Source organism: Macaca fascicularis, chromosome 1 (assembly GCF_037993035.2).
Source record: "Macaca fascicularis isolate 582-1 chromosome 1, T2T-MFA8v1.1".
NCBI lineage: Eukaryota > Metazoa > Chordata > Mammalia > Primates > Cercopithecidae > Macaca > Macaca fascicularis.
In genome coordinates, this window is record NC_088375.1 from 177,669,763 (window position 1) to 177,692,351 (window position 22,589).

The 22,589-nt window shown below is 40.8% G+C and overlaps 1 protein-coding gene across 50 annotated transcripts in view; it reads left to right on the top strand.

Moving 5' to 3' along the window:
- Positions 1 to 19,824, top strand: part of DAB1 (DAB adaptor protein 1) — a 1,247,092-nt gene extending 1,227,268 nt beyond the window's left edge. For 32 of the 50 annotated variants that reach the window (XM_065521819.2, XM_065521824.2, XM_065521821.2 and 29 more), the window contains 3 exons: positions 2,973 to 3,100; positions 3,450 to 3,560; positions 16,454 to 19,824. In XM_065521819.2, coding sequence (XP_065377891.1) covers positions 2,973 to 3,100; positions 3,450 to 3,545 — 224 coding nt within the window. In that variant the 3' untranslated portion in view covers positions 3,546 to 3,560; positions 16,454 to 19,824. The remainder of the gene's footprint in view (positions 1 to 2,972; positions 3,101 to 3,449; positions 3,561 to 16,453) is intronic. The other 18 variants (XM_074005785.1, XM_074005787.1, XM_074005784.1 and 15 more) reach the window with 1 other exon arrangement.
- The last annotated feature ends 2,765 nt before the right edge of the window (positions 19,825 to 22,589 follow it).

The following is a 22,589-nucleotide window of genomic DNA, read 5'->3' on the forward strand; positions in this document are numbered from 1 at the left end:
GAAACCTGGAGATCAGATTTATTAGTGACCAGTTTTGTACCTTTGGGCAAGGCACTTTATTTCTATGAGCCTCGGTTTCCTCATCTGTATGAGGGATGGGTTATTAAAAGGATTCAATGGTATATATACTCAAACATTATAGACCTCCCAGAATTTGAAGTATCTTTTATCCTCAGTATTAACACATGTTAAGTGGTTTTGTGCAGTGCTGGACCCCAGTTCTAGTGTTGACTCCTCTACCACAAGCTGTGTCTTTGGGCAAGCGTGTGACTTCTCTGAGACTCAGTTTTATCATTGGTAAAATAAGTGAATTGACTTGGATGAGCAGTGTGCATCCTTCTAGTTCCAGCTTTCAGTGAGTCTCCTCCAGCCCACATTTTTTCTGCAAACATCTGGAAAACAGTGACTGTGCAGCCAAATCAGAATCCAGATACACTTGAGCATGTGTACGCTTGTTTGACATAATTCAGGGAAGGTGTTCTGGTGACTCAGCCTGTGCCTTGACACCTGATAAGAGGAAAGAAAAGGTTCATGCTACAGTGAGTTTGGTGGTTTCATTACTGTCACAGGTGATATGGATCACTGCATGGCCAGTACTGTGAACTGTCAAAAAAACCCCACAATGTTAATACAATTAGATTGTGTCATTTCAGCCAGGTTCAGAATGCTATTCTGAAAATGAATGCCCTCGGTGTGTATAAACAACCCACTTGCACTCAGGCCATATGATCTACATAGTGGCGGCATCTCTATTTACACAGACTCACAGGGTTTCAATGAGGAATAATGAATAAAAAACGAAATGTTAAAGAAATGACAGCCATGCATAAATAAGCAAGCATCTTTTTAAAAACAGACATCTCTCTTTCAATGGACTTATGTGCCAGCTACAAATGAAAGAGGAGAGTTTAAGTTCTTTGAGGGCAGGAACTGTCTCCATTACTCCTATACTTCTCATAATGCTAGCTTAGTGCCTGGCACATGAGAGGCATTTGGGAAAGGCTATAGAGAATGAAATAAACTAAATGGAGATCACTTAGCTACTGTTGTGTTTTAGAGCATTGTTGGCAACCTTGGCACTATTGATATGTTGGACCAGATAATTCTTTGTTTCAGAGGCTGTCCCATTATAGGATGTTTAGCAGCCCTGGCCTCTAATCACTCTATGAGAGAAACATATATCCCCTTCCTCTAGTGTCGAGAAAAATGACTCCAAGCATTGCCAAATGTACCCTAGGGATGAAATTGCCCCAGACTGAGAACCACTGCTTTAGAGTATTAGAAGCATCCTATGAAGCCTTCTAAAAATTAAGACACCTACGTAAATAAACTCCTGTTTATGCTTTCCATTTATTTCATTAGGTAAGTCTGAGCAGTAATCCTGCCAGAACTGGCAACTCAGCGTGTGTTCTCAACCTTTCGTAAGCAAAAATCCACTTCAAATACAATTCAGGATCTAATTAAACTAATATTTATTAAACATCTACTACCCTTCAGGGTGTTTGCATATAGCTTTAAACCCACTTTCAATATAGTTTGTTCCATAGTCATCTCCTGAAACAACACAGATTTCATTGCAAATTTTTTTTTCAAAAACTTACTGTTTTATTTTGAATGAAATTGGAAAAACCAGTCATTATCTCCTCTGACCCATCAGTATCCCCTTAAGAATGTTTTGGGTAGAGGATTGGTTGGATCAAAAGGGAACCTCCAATAAAAACAGAAAAGCACAGTTGGACTGGATACTGTCAGACAGAGCTCTGTTAAATGCCAGTGCTGCTATTTGATAGCTGTGTTAACCCTCAGCAAGTCAAGTCACCTCACCTCTCTGAGCTGCAATTTCTCCATCTGGGAAACAAAAAAGTTACAGTAACAGCTTGCAGGTATTTGTATTAGGGTGTATAATGGATGGGAAGTGCCTAGCACAGTGTCCAACTCATTGGCACATTATAAATAATAAATGAGGAAATAGCATCATTTTTCTAACTATACAGTCATCAGAGTAAAAAGTATGCACTAAGTTTTACAATCATCATTCACTGTCTGATTCTAAGTTCTATGACATTATGAAAATTCAGCTACTAAATCAAGGCGTGCCACCCACTCACTTGGGTCTTAGCCAGTGACTGGTATTTTCAGTGACAAATTAGAAATTATTAAAAGAAGAGTGGTATCAAATGACGTATTTGTTCTACACCTCTGAAACAAATGAGAGGAGATGTGGGTGGGTCAGTCCAGAAAATGCATATCCTTTGTCCTTAGAGAATCAAGTACCAGCTGTTAAGTTGCCATCAGCTACATCCATTTTCCCAGATCACTGAGACACTTACTGTTTATTCAACGTGTGTTTATTGAATACCTACTATGTGCCAGGATTCAGAATCTGGTTCTACCAGTTGCCACGAGCAAATTAGCAACCTTCACTTTCCTTATGTGTCAAATTAGGATAACCTCTACCTCAAAGAGGTTTTATGAGGATTAGAGATATTGTCTGTAAAATTTCTAACAGTGTTTGACACATGAAAGGCCCTCAGTAAGTGCCCTCTGATGAAACACAGAAAGAAGAAAGCAAACCATAGCCCAGTAGATCTCAGCTTGATCGTGCATCAGAATAACCTTTAGCAGGTTGTTCAAACACAGAGTCTCTGATTCAGTAGATTTGGGGTAGGGTCAGAGAATTTCATTTCTAACAAATCCCCAGATGCTACTGCTGCTGCTCGTCCAAGGACCATCCTTTGAGAACCACTGCCTTACCTATCAGGGTGGACGAGCTCCTTCCTGAAGTCAGACGTGTGAGAGGAAAGATCAATACGTACAGAGAAATAATTCAAATATTCAGCTGATTCCACCGGAAATAGGAAGAGGGATCCTAAGAGTTGACTTGAATATAAGCAGATTCCTAAGGTTTCTTTGGGATAAATTGATTGCAGCCAGGCACCTAAGATGTCTGTTTTTCTGTGGTGTCTGTGTAGCTCCAACCCCAGCTCCTAGACAGAGCTCTCCATCCAAATCATCTGCATCCCATGCCAGTGATCCTACCACAGATGACATCTTTGAAGAGGGCTTTGAAAGTCCCAGCAAAAGCGAAGAGCAAGAAGCTGTAAGTGACCAGTTTGTTATTTGTGTTTTTCCTTAAAATTAAGACCTCTGTAACTGAAATGGATAATGCATGAGGAAGCCTACATAGAAAAGAATGCTGGCTCAATCTCATAAGTTCTCAAGGGGTTGCTAAAGGGGCTTTCTTTTGTGTTCAAATGAGTCAGCTGAAAAAGACTGCCTTTTTATTAAATTGTTACTACAAGTCCACATTTGTGGTGTAGCATCCTCTAAATGCCATTGCACCCTCCTTTACAATAACTGATTGTGCTGCATGAAAGTATATCCAGTTGTCTTATATTTTCAATGGTTGAAAAAAGAAAAAAAAAAAGTATTATCTTCTTGTGTTCTAGCCTGATGGATCACAGGCCTCATCCAACAGTGATCCATTTGGTGAGCCCAGTGGGGAGCCCAGTGGTGATAATATAAGTCCACAGGCCGGTAGCTAGATAGCGCAGGTCTGGGTAGGTATCTGTCCTTTTTATCTCCTTTACCCTTAAGCTATCTGCTTTCCCTTTTGGTTGTTCTTCACTTCTGAAGCCACATCCTCAATGTTTGCACCATGTCTCCTTGCCTGAGCTGTATTGCTGATGTTTGCACCATCGCTTCTTCCCTGAACTGTATTCCTGATGTTTGCACTATTTCTCCTTGCCTGAGCTATATTACCAGTGTCTGCACCATGTCCCTTTGCCTGGTGTCTACGTTCTACTTTGCCTTTTCTCATGGATGCATGACCTTTGACATACTCTGGGAGGTAGGGGTAGGGGTGAGAAGTGGGAACTGATCATATTATTTTATTAATAATATGTTCTGCGTTGGTGGTGGTGATAGAGTGAGGCATGGTCCATGCTACTTAGCATGGATTTAGTTTCTGAAAGCATCAACATTTTGAGATGGACACATTCTGCCCACCCTGATAATTTCTCAGTGAGCCATGGTCCAGATGCTTTAATCTTTTAAGCAAAATGTCACTGCATTTGCCTACACTCTGCAGATCTAAAGAGGTCACCAAACACAGAGAGAAGCCAGACTAAGAAGCAAAAACAAGCAGTGCTTGAAATAAGATTGATCAAGATGTAAGATCAGAGGCAGCCCTTTTTGTCTAGCCAGAAAGGACCCTGTACCCTGCACCCTTTCTGATGTGAAATTCAAAGCCAAGAGATGTGTACTACTCACTTCTGAGGCTGAGCTGTTTGCACCTGTGCTGCAGCACGTGGATTGCCACCAAATCACTTCAGATTCCATCAGCAGCTACTTTGAAAGAGATGTACTTACATTTACTAGAAGTGGTTTTTGGCACTTGAATTTCAATACATCTGATTTGATCGAAAGAAAGAGGAGCTGATGAAGCAAACCTTCTTAGGAGACAGAAGTATACCTTGTTACCCAGACATGATTTCTAAGGTCACTTCTTGACAAATGTGTTCAATTTTCAGATACTTTCTTAGTTTTCTATAAACACACAGGACTGCAAGGCCATTCCCAAAGGGCTCCTTTTTTAAGTTCTGAACAGCATGGTCAAAACCATTAAAATGGTAAACAGTTTTCACCACTCATAAATGGATTCTGAGGCTACTTCAGAATTAGTCTTAGTCCACACGTAAGTTAGACAGTTACTGAAAGCTACTATGGTATTCTGAAAGTGTATTTTGTTAATAGATATTATGATTAAAGAACCTAACACACTGTATAGTTTGCCACATTTTATATCAGTGCAATAGCATATAATTATATGTCATGCCATGCAAAACCACCTAAGATTCACTTAGAAGTTCACTCTTGCAAAGCTACTTTGGGAGTTGGTATATTGAAATCAAAGTCAATGTTTCAGGAAAAAGTTGGGGACTATAGGCAGACTTCTTGGGATGATTCCCTACGAGGTTTTTTACCCCCTGCCTAAGTTGTATTTCACATGCTCAACCTTGCCTTGAAAAATTTGGTGAATGAACTAGAGGTGACAAGAGCCATTCATCAGGATAACAGCAAACATCATCCTAAAATTGAAGTTCTTCTAGAAAACAAAGATGACTTACACCATTTGCAGATCAATGTATCAAACCCTCATCTTTATGAACCTGTTCAGCTTGAGACAATCCTACAGGCCAAACTGTTTCATGGGGCTTTGGTCTGTTCCACATTTAATGCTCTGTCCAGCACCTCAAGCCACAGCTGAGCTGTAAGTGGACATAGCAGTAGTGTGGGAAGAACTCAGGATTTAGACTTGAGTTTAAATCCTAACTCAGCTACTTAATAGTGGGAAATCTTGGGCAAGAACCAAAATTTATTTTGAGTCTTGGTTTCTTCATCTGCTAGAAGGGGCTTATATTCTCCATAATGGTAACTGAAATGGTTTATGTTGAGTATCTAGCATGGAGACAGACACCGAGTACTTAGCTTAAAATAAAAATCTAGGTTCTAGAACATTGTTTGAGTTCAGCGTCTGGCTCCACCACTTCCTGGCTATGTGACACTGCTGAGATTTGATAATCATTCTCTATTTTATTTTCTTCATTTGAAAAATAAGGATAAAAATAGTGTCCACCTCATAGGATTATTGTGTGAACTAAATAAAGTGATGTATGTGAAGCTTTTAGCACTGTGTATAGCACACAGAAAGCACCTGATAGATGCTAGCTGCCATCATCATCACCATCACCATCATCATTATCATCATCACATATATCCAATTAATGCAGGCTCCCCACTCTCTTGGATTTTATACATTTAGCCTTTATGTATAAGGCCATTGGTTGAGAGGTTTTGCTTTGTACTTTATCTTCAGATAATTAATTTTCAATATGTGTCACAACAGCTTTGGAAGGGAAAAAAAAAAAAGCCTGCTGCTTAGCTCTCTGGCTTGTCCCATCCCATAATCCAGAATGGCCCTGGTTTGGGCCTCACACAGCTCACTGCCAAAAAATGAGCTGTCTTAGAATCACATGCAAGTCAAAATAAGTACCTCCCAGCTCCAGAGGAGGACTGGACTGTAATCTTCAGTGAAGTAATTTTCTCCCTTTGAAAGCTTAGCCTGGCCACTTCACAGTTATTGAGATTCAAGTGCCAATGGGCAGATGCCAGCTTTGCAGACATAGCCACTATGACACACATGAGGGACGTCTGGGAGAAGCATTCTGGGTCCCTCCATCGACAGCAGCACAAGCCACATTTGATCTTTCCATCTCCATCCCATTCTCCCATCCACCCAGCTGAAAATTTACAGATTGCAATTTCTTAGTGCCTTTCCAAACATTTGGAGAAGAGAGACCATGCAGGGTTAGTTATGTCCATGGCTTTATTTTTTTCCCCTCTGCTTTCATATGGTTGGAAAGCAAGAGTCCTGTCCCTCTTATCACCCTTGCAACCATTATCACCAGCTGTTTTTTATTAGAAATACCCGCACAGTTCTGAGTAAGTAGGGATGACATCTGTTGATAAGCTAACGCCATATCACACCATAGTAAGAGGAAACAGACGGACTCAATCCCCACAGGTGGAAGCTTCAGGGCCAATCTCAAACAGCAGTTCTGTTTTAGCAATAAAGGAAAATATCTTCAATTACTTCACTTTTTTCCCCTACCCTCCCATCTGGGAGAATCACGTGTCTTTGAAAGACTGGGTCAACAAGGGCAAAAAGAACCAAAATAATATTATAATGGCTGGTATGGGAATGGCAGGTAATTTATACTTCACTGATGTGTTGCTGGAGCAATTTTAAGGGCAAAATGTTAGCTTTTGAGGAGATGAAAGAAAAATGAAAACATTTATTTGGTTAAATGGCTAAGTAAATAAACTGCCTATCAGACTTTCCCAGCTGTCAAGTCAGAGTAGCATCTGTAACAATGGGGAATTGTTTGGTCTGCCTCCTGTAGTAACGATAGATATTGCCATAAATAATAAGTTGCTGTCATTTTTTAATACTTATCTTCGTAGTGGGAATGCAAGACATATAACATATTACCTGATGGATTTCTAGTGTTCAAGGGAAAGGAAAGCTGAACCTCAGATGCTTTGGGAAGAAGAATCTTAGAGAGAGAGAGAGAGAGAGGAAGAGAGAGAGAAAAAAAAAAGGAGGAAGGGAGGGAAGGGAAGAAAAGGAAAGAAAGGAAGAAACAAAACACAGAGTCAGGGGCCTTGGGTCTGATTTTTGCTTCCAAAGCAGGTGACCTTAGGTAAGCATATATCCTTTCATATGGATAAACACAGATAATTGCAATAGCTGTCTCCCCAAGCTGTCCAAGAATCAAATAATATCATGAAAATGAAAGTGTTTTATAAGCTTTGAAAGTAAAGTACATGTATTTGGGATTATTATTACCATTTTCGTTTTAAATACAACCAAACAACACACCCTTAAAATAAAGAACCACAGGCCGGGTGCGGTGGCTCAAGCCTGTAATCCCAGCACTTTGGGAGGCCAAGATGGGTGGATCACGAGGTCAGGAGATCGAGACCATCCTAGCTAACATGGTGAAACCCCGTCTCTACCAAAAAATACAAAAAAACTAGCCAGGCGAGGTGGCGGGTGCCTATCGTCCCAGCTACTCGGGAGGCTGAGGCAGGAGAATGGCGTAAACCCGGGAGGCGGAGCTTGCAGTGAGCTGAGATCCGGCCACTGCACTCCAGCCTGGGCGACAGAGCGAGACTCCATCTCAAAAAATAAATAAATAAATAAATAAATAAATAAATAAATAAATAAAAATAAAGAACCACAAAACAACGGAAAATGACCTATTTTATGGACACAGGACTCAATGACAAGTCCAACCTACGTTTTTGGAGGGCACAGTGTCCCACTTCCTCGGACCTTTATGAAGATAGAGACTCCCTGTTGAGGTCCTGTAGCTGGAGAGTGATGGCACTGGGTCAGGCAGAAGATGACCAGGGTCTGGCTAAGGGCAGTGTCAGCCAAGACCTCAGGCATAGTGCCAAGAGATAGTTACAAGCTGAAATCAACAGGAGGTTAAGACCGAAGGGACATAGGAGGTGAGGAAGAGGATATAAGGTAGGATGACACCCAGGTTCTTGGCATGGGGATCTACATGGTGCCAGTCACTGTGCTAAGGAACACAAAGCAGCATGTTTGAGCAGAAAGAAGGCAGGTTTACTTTGGGACCAACTGAACTCAAGGTGCCCATGAGACTTCCAAGTAGAAATGCCAGTAGGCTGCTGGATACAACCTCTGGAGATCAAAAGAGAAATCAAGGCTAGACATGGAGATTTCCATATAGGTTTCGGCCATTGGAGTAGTGAGTGCAAGTAGAATACACTGATCATCTAGCCAGAAGTTGCCAAACTCTCTGTAAATATGTGTGCCTTGTGGGCCATATGGTCTCTATTACAGCTACTCTACCATTGTAGCAGGAAAGCAGCAAAAGACGATGCATAAATGAATGGATGTAGCTATGTCCTAATAAGACTTTATTTACAAACATAGGCAGCTGCCAGAATTGGCTAACAGAATTAGATCAGGCTCACTGTTTCTAGAACCACTGCAGAGGGTAATCATGATGCTTTTCACTTACTACTAATAATAAAAAAAATTTTAAAATTACTAGTATCACCTAATTTAATCCTCACAGGAACACTCAGGTATTTTTATTATTCCCATTTCACAAATATTACAGGCAAGATAGAGAGTTTAACAGCTTGCTAAAATCCAGAGAGTCACATGTAGTAGCACCAGGATTTGAATCTAGACCCAAATTAAATAATTCGAACGCACTCAAACAGAATCAGGACACCTGGGTTTTAATAGCATCACATCAATTTAGATGTATGATGTGAGGCAGGTGGCTTCATTTCTGATCTTTGGTTTCCTTTTCTGTAAAACATTCCCCACAGGTCCTTACAGCTCTGACAGTCTAAGACCATCTAACTTGCCCAAAGTTACCCAGCTAGCATGGAACCAATCCCCAAATAAGGTGTTCCAGCAGCATCTGTCCCTCATGCTGTCTCTATTCCCATCTAACAAAGGAGAAGACAGAATCCCTAAAATATGCTGACTTCATTAGGATCCCCAGAGACTAACAGCCCTAGATGCAACCCACTCCCAGTGACCGCGAACTTACTCAGAAAAGGCCTTCCTGCTTATGGTAGATAATTGGTGTCAGCAACTTCAGCGTCCTCATCTGTTTTATAACAAGGCCGAAAAAGATGATGTACATGCGTAAAACAGATCATTGATACCCATCACTGTTGTTGTTATTGACGGGGAAATAGAATGTTCTTCAGAACATGCACAGTTGCCTCGAAACTCAGGTGGCGCGTCTCTGTATTCACCAAGCAGGTTTCAGCACCCAAGACCCCAGGAACTAGGGCATTCGGCCCTGACAATCCCTAAGGGATTATCATCAAATCCATTCGTGTTTTGAAGACTTTTCTACCCTAACAGCTAGACTTTCAGACTCAAAGTGGTCAGAAAGATTTGTTTTTCCTTTTGTTTGAATATAAAGCAAAAGAAGACTGCCAGCATTTAAGATACTTCATGTTATATGAGCTGACTTGTAACTTCTCACAGTCACATAAGGTAGATGTTATTCACTCCTCTTTACAGATGAAGGAACTGGGGTCCAGATAGGTGAGATGCTCGCCTAAGTTCATATAGGAAGTTAGGAGGATTTCTGGGGTCGTAGATGTTATTCACTCCACTTTACAGATGAAGGAACTGAGGGCCAGTCAGGTGAGATGCTCGCCTACGTTCATATAGGAAGTTAGGAAGATTTCTGGGGTCTTTCTGGCTCCCCAAACCCATGCATTCTTCTTGACCCTACACATGGCTTCAGACAGAACTTTGAGTTATTTTAGCCTTTTTCCACTCTGACTACCAATATCTTTTTCATTTGTCAAGCCAAGGAATGTAAAACTCCCACTGAGCTAGTCCTAAGTGTTAGGGCTAAAAGACCATGAGGCTGAATTTGCTGCCTGGGCAGGGTAATACTGAGGGACTCAAGCTTTGGCTCACCTTCCAGCTTTAGTCTGATCCCCAGCTTGGCTTGGCGCTTTTCTTATCCTAGGCCCCCGGATGGGGCCTAAGTGGGCTCACTCAGCAAGCAGATTGCATGGCACACCGTCGACCTCACATCGGAGACCACCCTTGTCAGCATGCAATGTCTTCGCTCCACTTGTGAGATATCTTGCTTGTGACATACTTTTGTCAAAGGTAGTCAATCTTTCCAAAAACAAATACAAGAAATATTAAATGGGCAGAAAGTAATCAGCACAATTTAGGTAGCTTCCAAGAGCATCTTGTTATAATGTGACCTAGGAAACCATTTGCCCTTATACTTCATGCCAAAGAGCTGGGGCTGGGAGAAGAAAGCAAGGAAACCAGCACAGAAATGGGAGTCCGAACCCTGGGCTGCTCCCTGGCTCTCTACTGTCTCCTGTATGGCTTTGGGAAAGTACCCTTTGTGTCTGGGGCTTCAGTTTCTTCATGCTGAAAAGGAGCTGTGGGCGTGAGGGCCCTTCCAGCTTCAACCTTCTGTGAGAGGGAACACATGCTAGTGGAGAGGATAGTAGGCTTACAAAGACTTGAGTATGTTTACATGAAACTCCAGAAAAAACAAACCTAGTCTATAGCGATCAAAAGCAGATCAGAGCTGGCACTGAGATAGGGAGTTGACTGAGAAGGCATAAGAGAAGTCTTTAGGGTGAAGAAATGCTCTAGAGCTCACATGGGTGTATTTGTCAAATTCATTAAACTGTACATTTAAAATGGGTACATTTCATTGCATGAAAATTACACCTCACTGAAATTGATTTAAAAATAAGACTAGGTGAAATCGTGGAGATGGAAAGTAGATTAGACTAGGGCTGGGGATTTGGGGAATGAATGGGGAATTATTGCTTAATGGGTACAGAGTTTCTGTTTGGGATGATGAAAGAGTTTTGGAAATGATGCTGATGGTTGCACAACGTTGTGAATGTAATTAATGCTGCCGAATTGTACACTTAAACGTGGTTAAAATGGCAAAGGTTATGTTTATGTTTCACCACAAATAAAAATCTAAAAAACACACAAAAAAGCAGTATGTCCCAGCTCTGCTGTGTGCTGGCTGAGTAACTGCACAAGTCACCCAACTGCGGGGAGCCTAGGGTTCTTTGCTGTAAAATGAAGACAAGAGGCCGGGCGCGGTGGCTCACGCCTGTAATCCCAGCACTTTGGGAGGCCGAGATGGGTGGATCATGAGGTCAGGAGATCAAGACCATCCTGGCTAACACGGTGAAAGCTCGTCTCTACTAAAAATACAAAAATTAGCCGGTAGTCCCAGCTACACGGGAGGCTGAGGCAGGAGAATGGCATGAACCCGAGAGGCGGAGCTTGCAGTGAGTGGAGATCGCGCCACTGCACTCCAGCCTGGGCGACAGAGTGAGACTCTGTCTCAAAAAAAAAAAAAAATGAAAACAGAAGCACTAAAGGCACGGTCCTGGTGTGTAGCTCAAGTAAGATCATGTGACATTGGAAAGACCATATATAGACTGTAAAAGTTTCTGTAGAGATATACCATTATTACTCCAGTCTGTGAGTCCACTTGGCTGCTGTAGTTGAGCACATAATTCATAGATAGTTAAAGGATGTATGGAGGAGTCTGCAAACGGTGGAAATTTCTGTTACCCACAGGGGCCTGCAGCCAGGTTGTTTGCATTAACTCCACATTCATTCTGCACAATTTCCCTGGGCTGATCCAGCACCATTCTTATATTAATAACTGAGAGCTCATCTGCAATTGCACCTATGTGCTATGAAGGAGAGGCCATTTGAAACGAAACCCACAGGTGATTATTAGGCCTAAAACCATTGTCTATAAAGGGAGGATGAAGCCACACTCCCAGACATAAGGGACCTAATGTTTTTTGGAGTATCTCATATGTTTCAGACTCTGTGCTAGACAATCAACATGCGTTCCCCTTCACAGAGGGGATTTCTAGCCTCATTTTACAGGTGAGGAAACTGGCACCCAAAGACGTTAAGTGCCCTGCACAGAATCCTAGGGCTGCTAAATGCATGATGGTAAGAAAAAGAACAGCAGCCTCTGACAGTCAGGTGCAGGCCCACCCCCACAGCAAGGTCCTGGCATTCTCCTGCTGAGCATCAACGTTTCACATACCATCAGCCTCAGACAAGGCACCTCAGTGACCGCGATGGGTCAAGACAAAATCAAGACCACCAGGTCATCAGGGCTGAACACAGGCAAAAGAATGAACATTGTCAAAACGGGAAAACTGATGAAACATTTCTCTAGCCTGGTTTCAGCCTTGCTCTGTTCTTCTTGCCTTCCAGATAAATATTGTTAGGATAATCACAGAATTACCCCCACATTATGACAGCATCCAATTCAGAGAAAAACCCCACTTTGTTGACCATCCCCCAGATCACTCACCTTAAGACCAAATGTTATCATACATTCTTTCTAATACCCTCTTCCAGAGATGCCTCATTGCTCCTCCCTCTGTGGTGAGGAATAACCCAACATGTTCAATTACAGATATGTCCCTGATGGTCTTTGCAGCAGAGCCTTGTCAGGAGAACACTAAGCTAGGCCTGCATGACTTAGTCTCCTTTGCTTCTGCTCTTTTACTGCACCTTTGAGAAAATAGGGTGTTTCACTTACAGAAAGGGTAGAGGGTGGATTTTGCTTTAACTTTTACTGTATGGTTTCCATCTACTTTGTCATCTAAAAATAAAGATATTAATATGTCAGAATCATATTAAAGTTCACAAGTATTTGCCAACTTCCACTAAGAAAAGAACTGTTCATTTACTCATTCATATCTTCATTCTTCATATTGTTAGTGGATGCACCTCCCATGTTCCAAGCTTCATTCAGAATTTGGGATACTGACATGCAAGGCCCAGTGGAGCTCAGTGTAGAACATGCTAGGAGATGCCATAGTAGGAGTGAAGACAGAGATCTGCACAGATTCTGAAGTATCCAGGAGCACAGTGGCTCATGTCACCTGCAGCGTCCAGAAAGCCTTGTTATTTCAGTTAGATCTTAAAGTATGAACTTCAGGAACAAAGAAGGCTCCGAAGCCAGAAGGAACTGCCTGAATGAAGTCCCAGAGATGGGAAAATTCCAGCATGGGAGGGTGAACCCCAAGTAGGGTTTGGAAGGTAGGATGTAGGACAGAGTGGCAGTAGATGAGGGTAGTTGGCAAGGTGGATGTTATGTGCAGTCTTGAGGAGTTTGCCTTTTCCTTTGAGTGACAAGGAGCCAGGAGGGCTGTTCCAGGCAGGAGACTGGCATGGACAAATCCATTTCAGAAAGATATCCTGGAGAAGCATAAAGAAAGATTTTTTTTTAACATGATTTACGTGACCTGAAGGTAGAGTTTTGATTTATGGTCTAGAAGGGGTATTTATTATCTCTAATGGACTAAGAGACTAATGGGCCTTGTGTGCCCGGCGAAGGCGCTTTGACCTACCCTGTGGGTGATGGGGAGCCTCTGAAGGATTTGAAGCAGGGCAGAGACGTGGACAAATCTGCCAAAAGAAAACAAACAAACGAAACAAAAACATCAACAGCATGTTATGTTAATGTGTGATTCCATTTAGGCTTTTGGAATTTTGAAAATAGTTCCAAGACCCCGTTATGACCTTGCCAGAGGCCAGGTTGGAAATTTCGGAATCAAATGATTCCTTAGCTCCCCTCTAACTCTGACAGTCTAAGATTCCGTAACAAGGAAGGTAGAGCTATTGCCAAAACGTATAATGCATCACAGTGTCAGACTTTGGGATTATCTGCTGCTTGGGGTTTTCCACACCACTGCTCCCCTTCATTAGTGGGGATAATTGAGAGTTGACTGCAGTCGTTACTGCTGTTGTGATGGGTATTTGAAGCTAAATTCCGGCAAGCAGGAGATGTGTGAATATTTATCTCAGCTGCAGAAAGTTAATGCAGTGTGGCATTAATTACCCTGTCTGAGCCTGCTGTCTTCTTCTGTTTTTAGGTGTCATTTTCAGTTGGATAAATTAGTTTCCAAAATTAGAATAGAGCAAATTGTAGGGTGAGATCAAGGCAGCCTGACTTCTTGGGGCATCCAAAAAGAAGAATGGGCTGAGAACGTCTACCCAGGAAACATTAAGATGCATCCTTGAAGCCCAGCACAAGCAAAAAAAAAAAAAAAATTTTTCTCCAGTAGTTGTACTTAACTATTTTTGACTCCACCCACCGCACTTATAGAACACAAACATGCAGTGAAGTTACATGTTTAGCCTTACAACAGGTATTTGAAATCGTTCAACAGACTGGAAAGGAATAGCTTTGGTGTTTAATAAATCATAATCTTACTATAGATCTTGCTACATTTGATTTTGAGAGAATAAAGCCAAATTGGAGTGTATTTAGGACAAAGGGATCAGAACTGTGAGGAAACTAGAAACAGCATTATAATCATTCAGTAATTCAACAGACTCTCATTGAGGACCTACTGTGCTAGGTTCATATTTGTAAAATGGCAGAAGAAACTGGCAAGTGGTAACCTAGAAGTAGGGCATGGAAGAATGGGCTTCCATACTTTTCTGTCATCAGACATTTGGAAGAAGGATTATACTTATTTACATTTCCAAGGGCAGTAGAAAGTCTATGGGTGGAAGGCATGGAGGGACAAGTTGGCACTTTGTTACACTGCATAATAGGGTGCCTCAAGGAAAGCAGTTCCTTCCCATTGGAAGAATAGAAACATAACAAGTTCTAGAGGAACCAGAAATTGGATCTGATGGCAGGAGTCCTGGGGTCTACTCTTGGCATGGATACTAAGTAACCCTGTGACTCTGAAGAAACAAAAGCTGTCTTCACAGGACTTCAGATTCCTCATCTGTACAATGACGGGCCGGGACAACCTTATCTTCTAGGCCATTCCACTTTACAGTAGAAAGCAATATGATATGCTACACACGAGAGACAGCACAATGACCTTGAGATCACACAACCTCTCAGAACTTCAGTTTTTGTCTGCAAAGGGAGGACTCAAAAAATAAAAGCCATCCCCAGGACTCTAAGGCAGATAAATAAGACATGAGGTGCTTTGTAAACTCTGAAGCACTTACAGATGGAAGGATTGGGGTCTCTCTCTCTCTCTGTCTCTAATGGTCACTGTTGTAAAAGACTAGAAAAAGCATTGGCCCCTGGACCCTGTTTTCAGTTCTCATGTCTCTGGACTTACTAAACTGTGTGACCGTGGGCAAATTATTTAACTTCTCTGTACTTAATTTCACCCTTGCAAAAGAGAGAAAGCATCTGCCTTACAAGGCTGTTGTGATGAGATAAAAAGACAGTGTACTTGAAAATACCTAGCATGGTGCCAGACACATGGTAGGGGCTCCCAGATGCCAATTCATTTTGAAGTTTCAAGAAAATAAGCAAATAATAATAACCTATATGGCATGGCAGGAGACAAGCCAATATATAAAATATGGTAAAATTAGGATTTCCTGGTGTCCATTTAATTCTGGCACAGACCTCCAAGAGTGACAGCATAAAGGTCAATTTTAACAGCAGGTCCTGTGCATGCTTAAAACCACAGTATCCATCAAATCTTCTTGGCCAGTGCACAGTGAGCCATCTCAACATCAGCTGAAGTCTGACATGGTTTAAATAGGGTGGAACACTGTTTCCTACCTAGGTGTGGATTGCAGGTTTGCTGCATTACATGCTGGTTGAAAATCCCTGTTTGTGCTTCGGGATAGCCCCCTGGGTGTAGGCAAATGATTGGCTAAAGCGGAGGTCTCAGATTGAATGGAAACAAGTCCAGAAGCTTGTAATTAAAAGCCAAAGACACACTTGCTGTTTCTCTTGCTCAACAGTGCACCCAGGCATCACTGTTTGTAGAAGAGTAATTTTAAATAGAATTTCAGGGTTCTCAAGTGGACATTTATGAGACTGTGTTGGAAAAATGTCCACTTGACTCACAGTAATTGTTAGCATTTTCTGAAGATGTATTGCTACCAGGCATTGTGCTAGATACTTTATATATGCAATCTCTAATTCCCTCAAGAACCCTGTAGGATAAACAGTATTATTCCCATTTTGTGGTTGGAGAAACCAAGACTCAGGATAAGTATCTTGTCCACATGACACAGCTTTTCTAACTCCCTACTATACCATGCTATTTCCCTAACAGGGCAATCAGTTCCAACTTGAATACGAAAGACAGAACTGAGTGCATAGCTATTTTGGATGATAAAAGTGTTGCCAAAATGATATGCACCCTCATCAAATACTCCAAAAATAACCTAAGGTCATCCATCATAAACTGTCACTTTTCTGTTTTAATCCTAAACCCGTTTTCCAAAAGCTGTCTCAGAAAATCCATGCAAGTGGAAAGGGCAGGCCTCACTTTGTTCCTTTATCCACAGGAGCCGGAGCCTCTCTACGCGCAGATCAATAGACCTAAGAAATAGCATCGATGCGAGCTCGTGGTGGGTGCTCAAGACTGGCATGGACATCAGCATCACGACAGGCTCTCTTGTATTCTTTCACCTCATCCCACAAGAAATTCATGATTGCCCAATGGAACTCGCTCAGAAGAGGGAACTAAGCGTTTTTGGCAACCAATGGCAGATATCTATGGCAGCACACACAGAAAAGTATAGAAAGATCCACCCAACATTAAATCACAAATCAAGCAAATGCTTACCCAACAAATATTTGAGCCCTCATAGCTGGGTTTAAGTTGACCCAGTGTGCAAAATTATTAATTCCCTTTTTATTTCTCTACCTGTTGACCACTGTTGAGACACCAAATTTGGAGTGACAGGCATCAGAGGATTACAACAGGGTTGGAACTGACTTCTTTAAGCAAAAGCAAAGGGTCTTCTGTGACCACAATATCATCATCCATATGCCTTTTCACATAGGATGATGTGTTTTTTGTCACTCCATGGGGCCTGGTCTGCCATTTTCCCCCCTTTCCTTTCTTTGTCATGTTTGAAAATTAGTAGGTGTACAAATTTTTGTATTGCTTTTGACTTTTTTTAGATATGGGTGAAGAAATCTAACTGGGGAGAAAAAAAGCCTCAGTGAAATGAATTAACTTGAAATTACAAGACAAATAAGTGGTTGATTATTTGTTATGATCAAGAATGTTGCCAAAACAATCCTTTAGCTATTCTGCATCCTGGTGAAGAAAGACAGCTTTCAGTTTGAACCTTCATTCTGTGAGTAGGAAAAGACATCAGATCCCATTGATGAGAAAGATGAAAAAATGCATCTGATTTCTTAAGAAGCTCTAAACTCTTAAGTACAATAAAATGATATTTTTTATTTTTCCGATATCTTGCTGCTGTGATGCTATGCAGACAAGTGTCTTCTCCACGTGCCATTTTCAAAGAAAAGTCATTTGCCAAATAATTCTGGTACAATTCTGGTAATGTGGTTTTGGATCTTAAAAACCAACTTTCTAAAGGAACAATGGTGGCATACATATTCAGAATAACAAACTGATTCCGTGGTCCAAATGGTTCATCTCTATCTCTTTTTGTACATCAGAAAATTCAAATGGGATTTTTATTTTATAACTTGAAAAAAAAAAAAAAACCTTACCATTAAACTCTTTAAATATTTAAGGGAAATGGCTTTAAGGAGTTCTAATGAAAAAAAAATTGTTGTTTTTTTTTTTTGTAAATATAAATGTTAATGAAAATGCTTTTTAATAATGCCATTACACTGTAGAGAAGGTAGCAGATTGAGTGCAAGGTGTGACAAACTTGATGGATGGGGCTCACTTTCCAGATGTTATTCTGGAGCATATGGTAGGAAGCTGGAGTGCAGGGACCGCTGGCACGAGCAGTTGGCCAATCAGCAGCTAGTGAACGGGAAGGGAGCACGTGACTCCATCATCTAGCCTTTCCACGAGAGTCCCCACCCTCTGTGCAACACAAGAAAAAGACAATTCACATTCTGAAGAATTCAGATTCTGAAACTCTCCCACCTCCCCCCTCCCACCTACCCCATATAAATCACTGGACTGTTTGTACGTGAAACAGAAGAGGCTAAGCTTCCTTTTTTTACACTTATGAGACAAAAAGTGCAGTGTTTGGTTCGTATGTTTAGCACATGATTTTCATAAAGAATCTATATATTTTTGCCCTACAGAGAATTGTTATACAGGTCAAGTGTGTTTTCCTGATGTTCCTATGCAGTTACCGTATGTTGAATTTAGTGTTTTAACACTAAGAAGAAAACTTTAAAGATTCGTGTGATTAATTGGATTTGGGGATAATTATTATTTAGTTTTAAGATTTGAAAAGTAGAATTTCCATTGATATGATTGATTTGAATAGGCCTGTATTTGGTTCTTCATATCAATAGAAACTAAAATGATTTGGGAGATTGATTTGAAAATGATTGTATACTTGTTCACAAAGAGAAAAGTGATACATCAAGGTAATGGTTATCATTTAAAGCCCACATTTTACACTATCAGGTCACAGGAGTCTAATTTTTTTTTCAGTTAGATAAACTGACCAAATGTCTATTCAAGAATATATGTCAATGTCATCCTAATGTGGAAGGTCCGAAGAACCAGAAAAGTGAGAAGGGCCGTTTACCTCCCTCTGTAGCTATCACCTGTTGGTCCACAGAGTTTCTCAAGGAATGAGCAAACATTTTATGATTAGGTAGCCCTTTCACATGAAGGGGAAGATGGGAAAGGTGGAATGACTGTAAGAGTTGGCTTGAGACCAGTTCAATTGTTTTCTGGGGATTTGATAAGATACGCAGTTCCCATGGGAAATTGCTTAAATTGCTTTGTTGTCTATGATTTGATTCTAAACAAGTGGTGCTATCTTCTCCCTCAATATGGCTGTCTTGAGTTTGTCTTGCAGTATCACACCGTTGTACCAATTCTTTGAGTTGCTTCTGACATATTCAAAGGGAACTCTGGCTGATGTTGCTGTTTCAGGTATACCATCTGGAGTTAATTTCCTAGCAGAAGGTGAAAGTCTAGGGGACTTGTCCTCCTTCATTGAACATGATTGAAAATATAACTGGCTCTGAACTTCAAGAAGATGCCCAAGTGATGCATTAAAGTGAGAGAAATAAAGTCAAGATTTTTCAACTGCCATCCATATTCTCATTGGCAGCATTCTGATTTTTTTTTTTTTTCCAAGCACTGTTTGGTGAGCCCGGAACCACCGTATCCTGTCCCAGGAATACAGTGAAATTTCCAAGCAAGAGCTGAGGTGCCAATACCAAAAGACCATGGGGAGTCTGCACAGTTCTGGTTAGATCAATAGAAAATCCATGTGTACAGCTGTTAATTCCTCATCCTCCACTAGCACTAAATTTGTCACTTTAAATTTTGAAACCAGGGAAACGCCACCTGTCATTTTGTCCCCATTCTCCATAGCTCTTCAATCTTTACATGCCGCAAAACTTTTTTGATAGCTCGTACTCATCCCAGTGTCTCCTGAAACCCCATCATGTAATGTACCGGGCACCTTCTTTTAAACAAATGTTTACTCTGTGGGTTTGGTTCATTTCAATTTCTGCGTTCTGACACATATTTTTTTAATAAAGATGAGAAAGAGAAAATGACTGTTGCAGTACATTTCTAGACCTACTTTAACTTTACCTCAGATGACAGTTTGTTAACATATATGGACACATTATTTTTAACTTTATGTACAATGCATTCAACAGAACAGCAAAATTTTTAGAAATTTTCCATTAATTTCTGTAACACACCATGTAAAACTGTTACAAATAAACATGTTTGAGAACAACACCTTAGCCTGGCTTTATTCTACAAGTTTTCACTGGATATTCAGGCTTGGATTGGAAGAGGAAATTGCTTTGCCTAAGATTCCATCTGACCAAGTGACAGCCTCTGTTTTCCTGGCCCTGGGCTAAAAAGAGCAAGCTTCATTGGGGAGTAAGGTCAATTTGTCAGCCCTCAGTTGAATTCAAGTACTTGCTATGCTTGGAAAAGCAGCCACAGACAGAAAGGAGGATGTTGTCAGGAAAAAAGCAAGCCCTGGGTAGATGTGGTATTTGGACCACATTTAGCATGGGACTTTTGAAACTGGGAAAGACTCTGGGACTAGCCCTGTGGATTGTGTCTTCCCCTAAAACAAAACAAAAAACCAATTAAACTATTGATTGGAAAACGGAGATTAATCTAGAGTGTCAAGAGTTCCCCATTGTTCATTTGAAGGTCATCTGCTTTAAGGGACTCAAGAAGGAAGTATTTATCTTTACATTCCCCTTGAAATCCACACCAAAATAAAAAGGCCTGAAGCTGGATTGTATGTATTGAAGAACAGAAAAAAAATGAATATACATGGGTGTTGTGTACATATGTATGTATGCGTGCATGTGTGTGTGTGTGTGTGTGTGTGTGTGAGTGTGTGTGTGTGATTTTTATTTCCTTTTGTAACTAAATCAAATAATCAGCCAGATTACAATTAGGTCATTGAGATGCAAAAAAACAGCACTGTTTAAAAATGGTTGTGTTAATGACTGCATAAACAAAAGCCCTCAATCTGGCCTTGTTACAAAGAAGGTATTAAACAGATGTTATTGCTAACTTTGAGAAAATGAGAAAATGGGCTTAGATTCTAGCCAAGTAAATTTGGAGTAGACAGAAGAAACAACTTCCATACAGTGAGAAATGCTCAATCTTGGACTGAATTGTTAGACAATGTTGCAGCAGTTTTTGTTTTCATTTTTGTTTTGTTTTGGTTGAAACAGGGTTTCACTCTGTTGCCCAGGCTGGAGTGCAGTGGTGTGATCTTGGTTCATTGCAACCTCAGCCTCCTGGGCCCAAGCAATCCTCTCGCCTCAGCCCTCCAAGTAGCTGGGACTGCAGACACGCACTACCACGCCTGGCTAATTTTTGTATTTTTTTGTAGAGATGGGGTTTCACTGTGCTGCCCAGGCTGGTCTCAAATTCCTGAGATCAAGCAAGCGATCCACAGGCCTCAGACTTCCAAAGTGCTAGAAATACAGGCGAAAGCCACCGCGGCAAACCAGAAGTTTTTCTTAATAAAAGCAGTGATTTGCACATGTTGAATAGCTAGTATGTGCCAGGCAGATGCTAGTTGCTCTATGTTCATTGCCTCAGCTAATTTTCTAAACAACCTGGAAGGGATAGATATTTTCCAATTTATAGATAAAGAAACTGAGATTCAGATAAATTAAGTAACTTCCCCAGCCAGCAAATGGCAGAGTTGAGATTTGAATACTGGGTCTCTTTACTCATACTTGAGTCTAATTTTAAAATAACTGGATATTCACTATTTGAAATAGTTCTACCTAGGTTTTTTGAAAAACATTGACCTGTGTCTCTTCTCAGACTGCTAGTGGATCTTTGGTAATAAGTTCAATTTCTAAGTTCCTCCCATTCAAAGTAAAAATAAAAATCCATTAGATGTTACTGTCTTACACTGCTCAATACATAGTTCCATCTTTAACTGGCACCTTTTAAAGCTTCTGTGTCTGGGTGAAAAAGAATAAACTCTTTTACCCAACTCGTTGAAGTTTAGCTGAAACCAAGCACTGGGGATTTACTTTGCCAACATAAATGAATCTTAAAGAAGTGACAAATTAAAAGGTGTCCTATTTAACTGCTAGGTGGATGCCAAAATAAATCAGGCAGACATATCTGCTTTCATTTTGTGCTTGAGAGTAAGCCCTTGTTGTTTTGACAGTAAATGTTTTTTGTTTTACTCAGAATGACAGTCGAAAAAACGCCTAGAATAAAAACAGGTTTCGTTGAAATCAACCTTCAAAGCTTTGAAAGCTTTTAAAAGATGTTTAAATTCAAGGGAAATGTGAGCAATGGTGCCTGGAAGATTAAAAAGAGAGAGAGAGTAAACATGTAAATGGCTTTCCAGCCATTTAGTGACCAGTCTTGGTATGTATGTGAAAACAGGGATCATCACTGCCACTGTTGTGCTCCTGCTTTGTCCGTGCCACTCATTTTCTAGCTACCGTTTCCAAATCTTTACACGAACCCCAAGAGGAAAAGAATATGCTCTCCATTTCACAGATTAGGAAACGGAAACTCAGATATGTTCCACAACAGCTGTCAATTAACAGAGCCAAAGATCTCACCCAGAGGCTGTCACAGTTCCTGGGGTTGGATTCCCAGCCTCTTTCCTCTATTCCATGGTGTTTCCTTCTGACAGCTTTTCTGCAATGTCAAATTGCTCGTATACCCTCTATAAAATACTTTGAGCCCTTCTGTATTCATTTCCCTGTTGTGTCTATTATATTAGAAAAATCACACCATGTGTTAATCCTGACCGATTTGGTACAGAAATGAATTCTTAATGTAAAATGACTGTAGTTATTTAAAACAAAGGAAAAATCCAGTTTTATTCTCAAGAACAGTAATAGCTCTAACTCAATCCGATGAATATTTAATTTCAAAATAAAACCCTTTCATTCACTTTATCTTCCAAGGTACAGAGATCTGAAGAGGGAGCCTTTTTGAACAGGCTCTCTTTTCACTCTTTGCTGAAGAATATTAATGACTGCCAAGTGGAA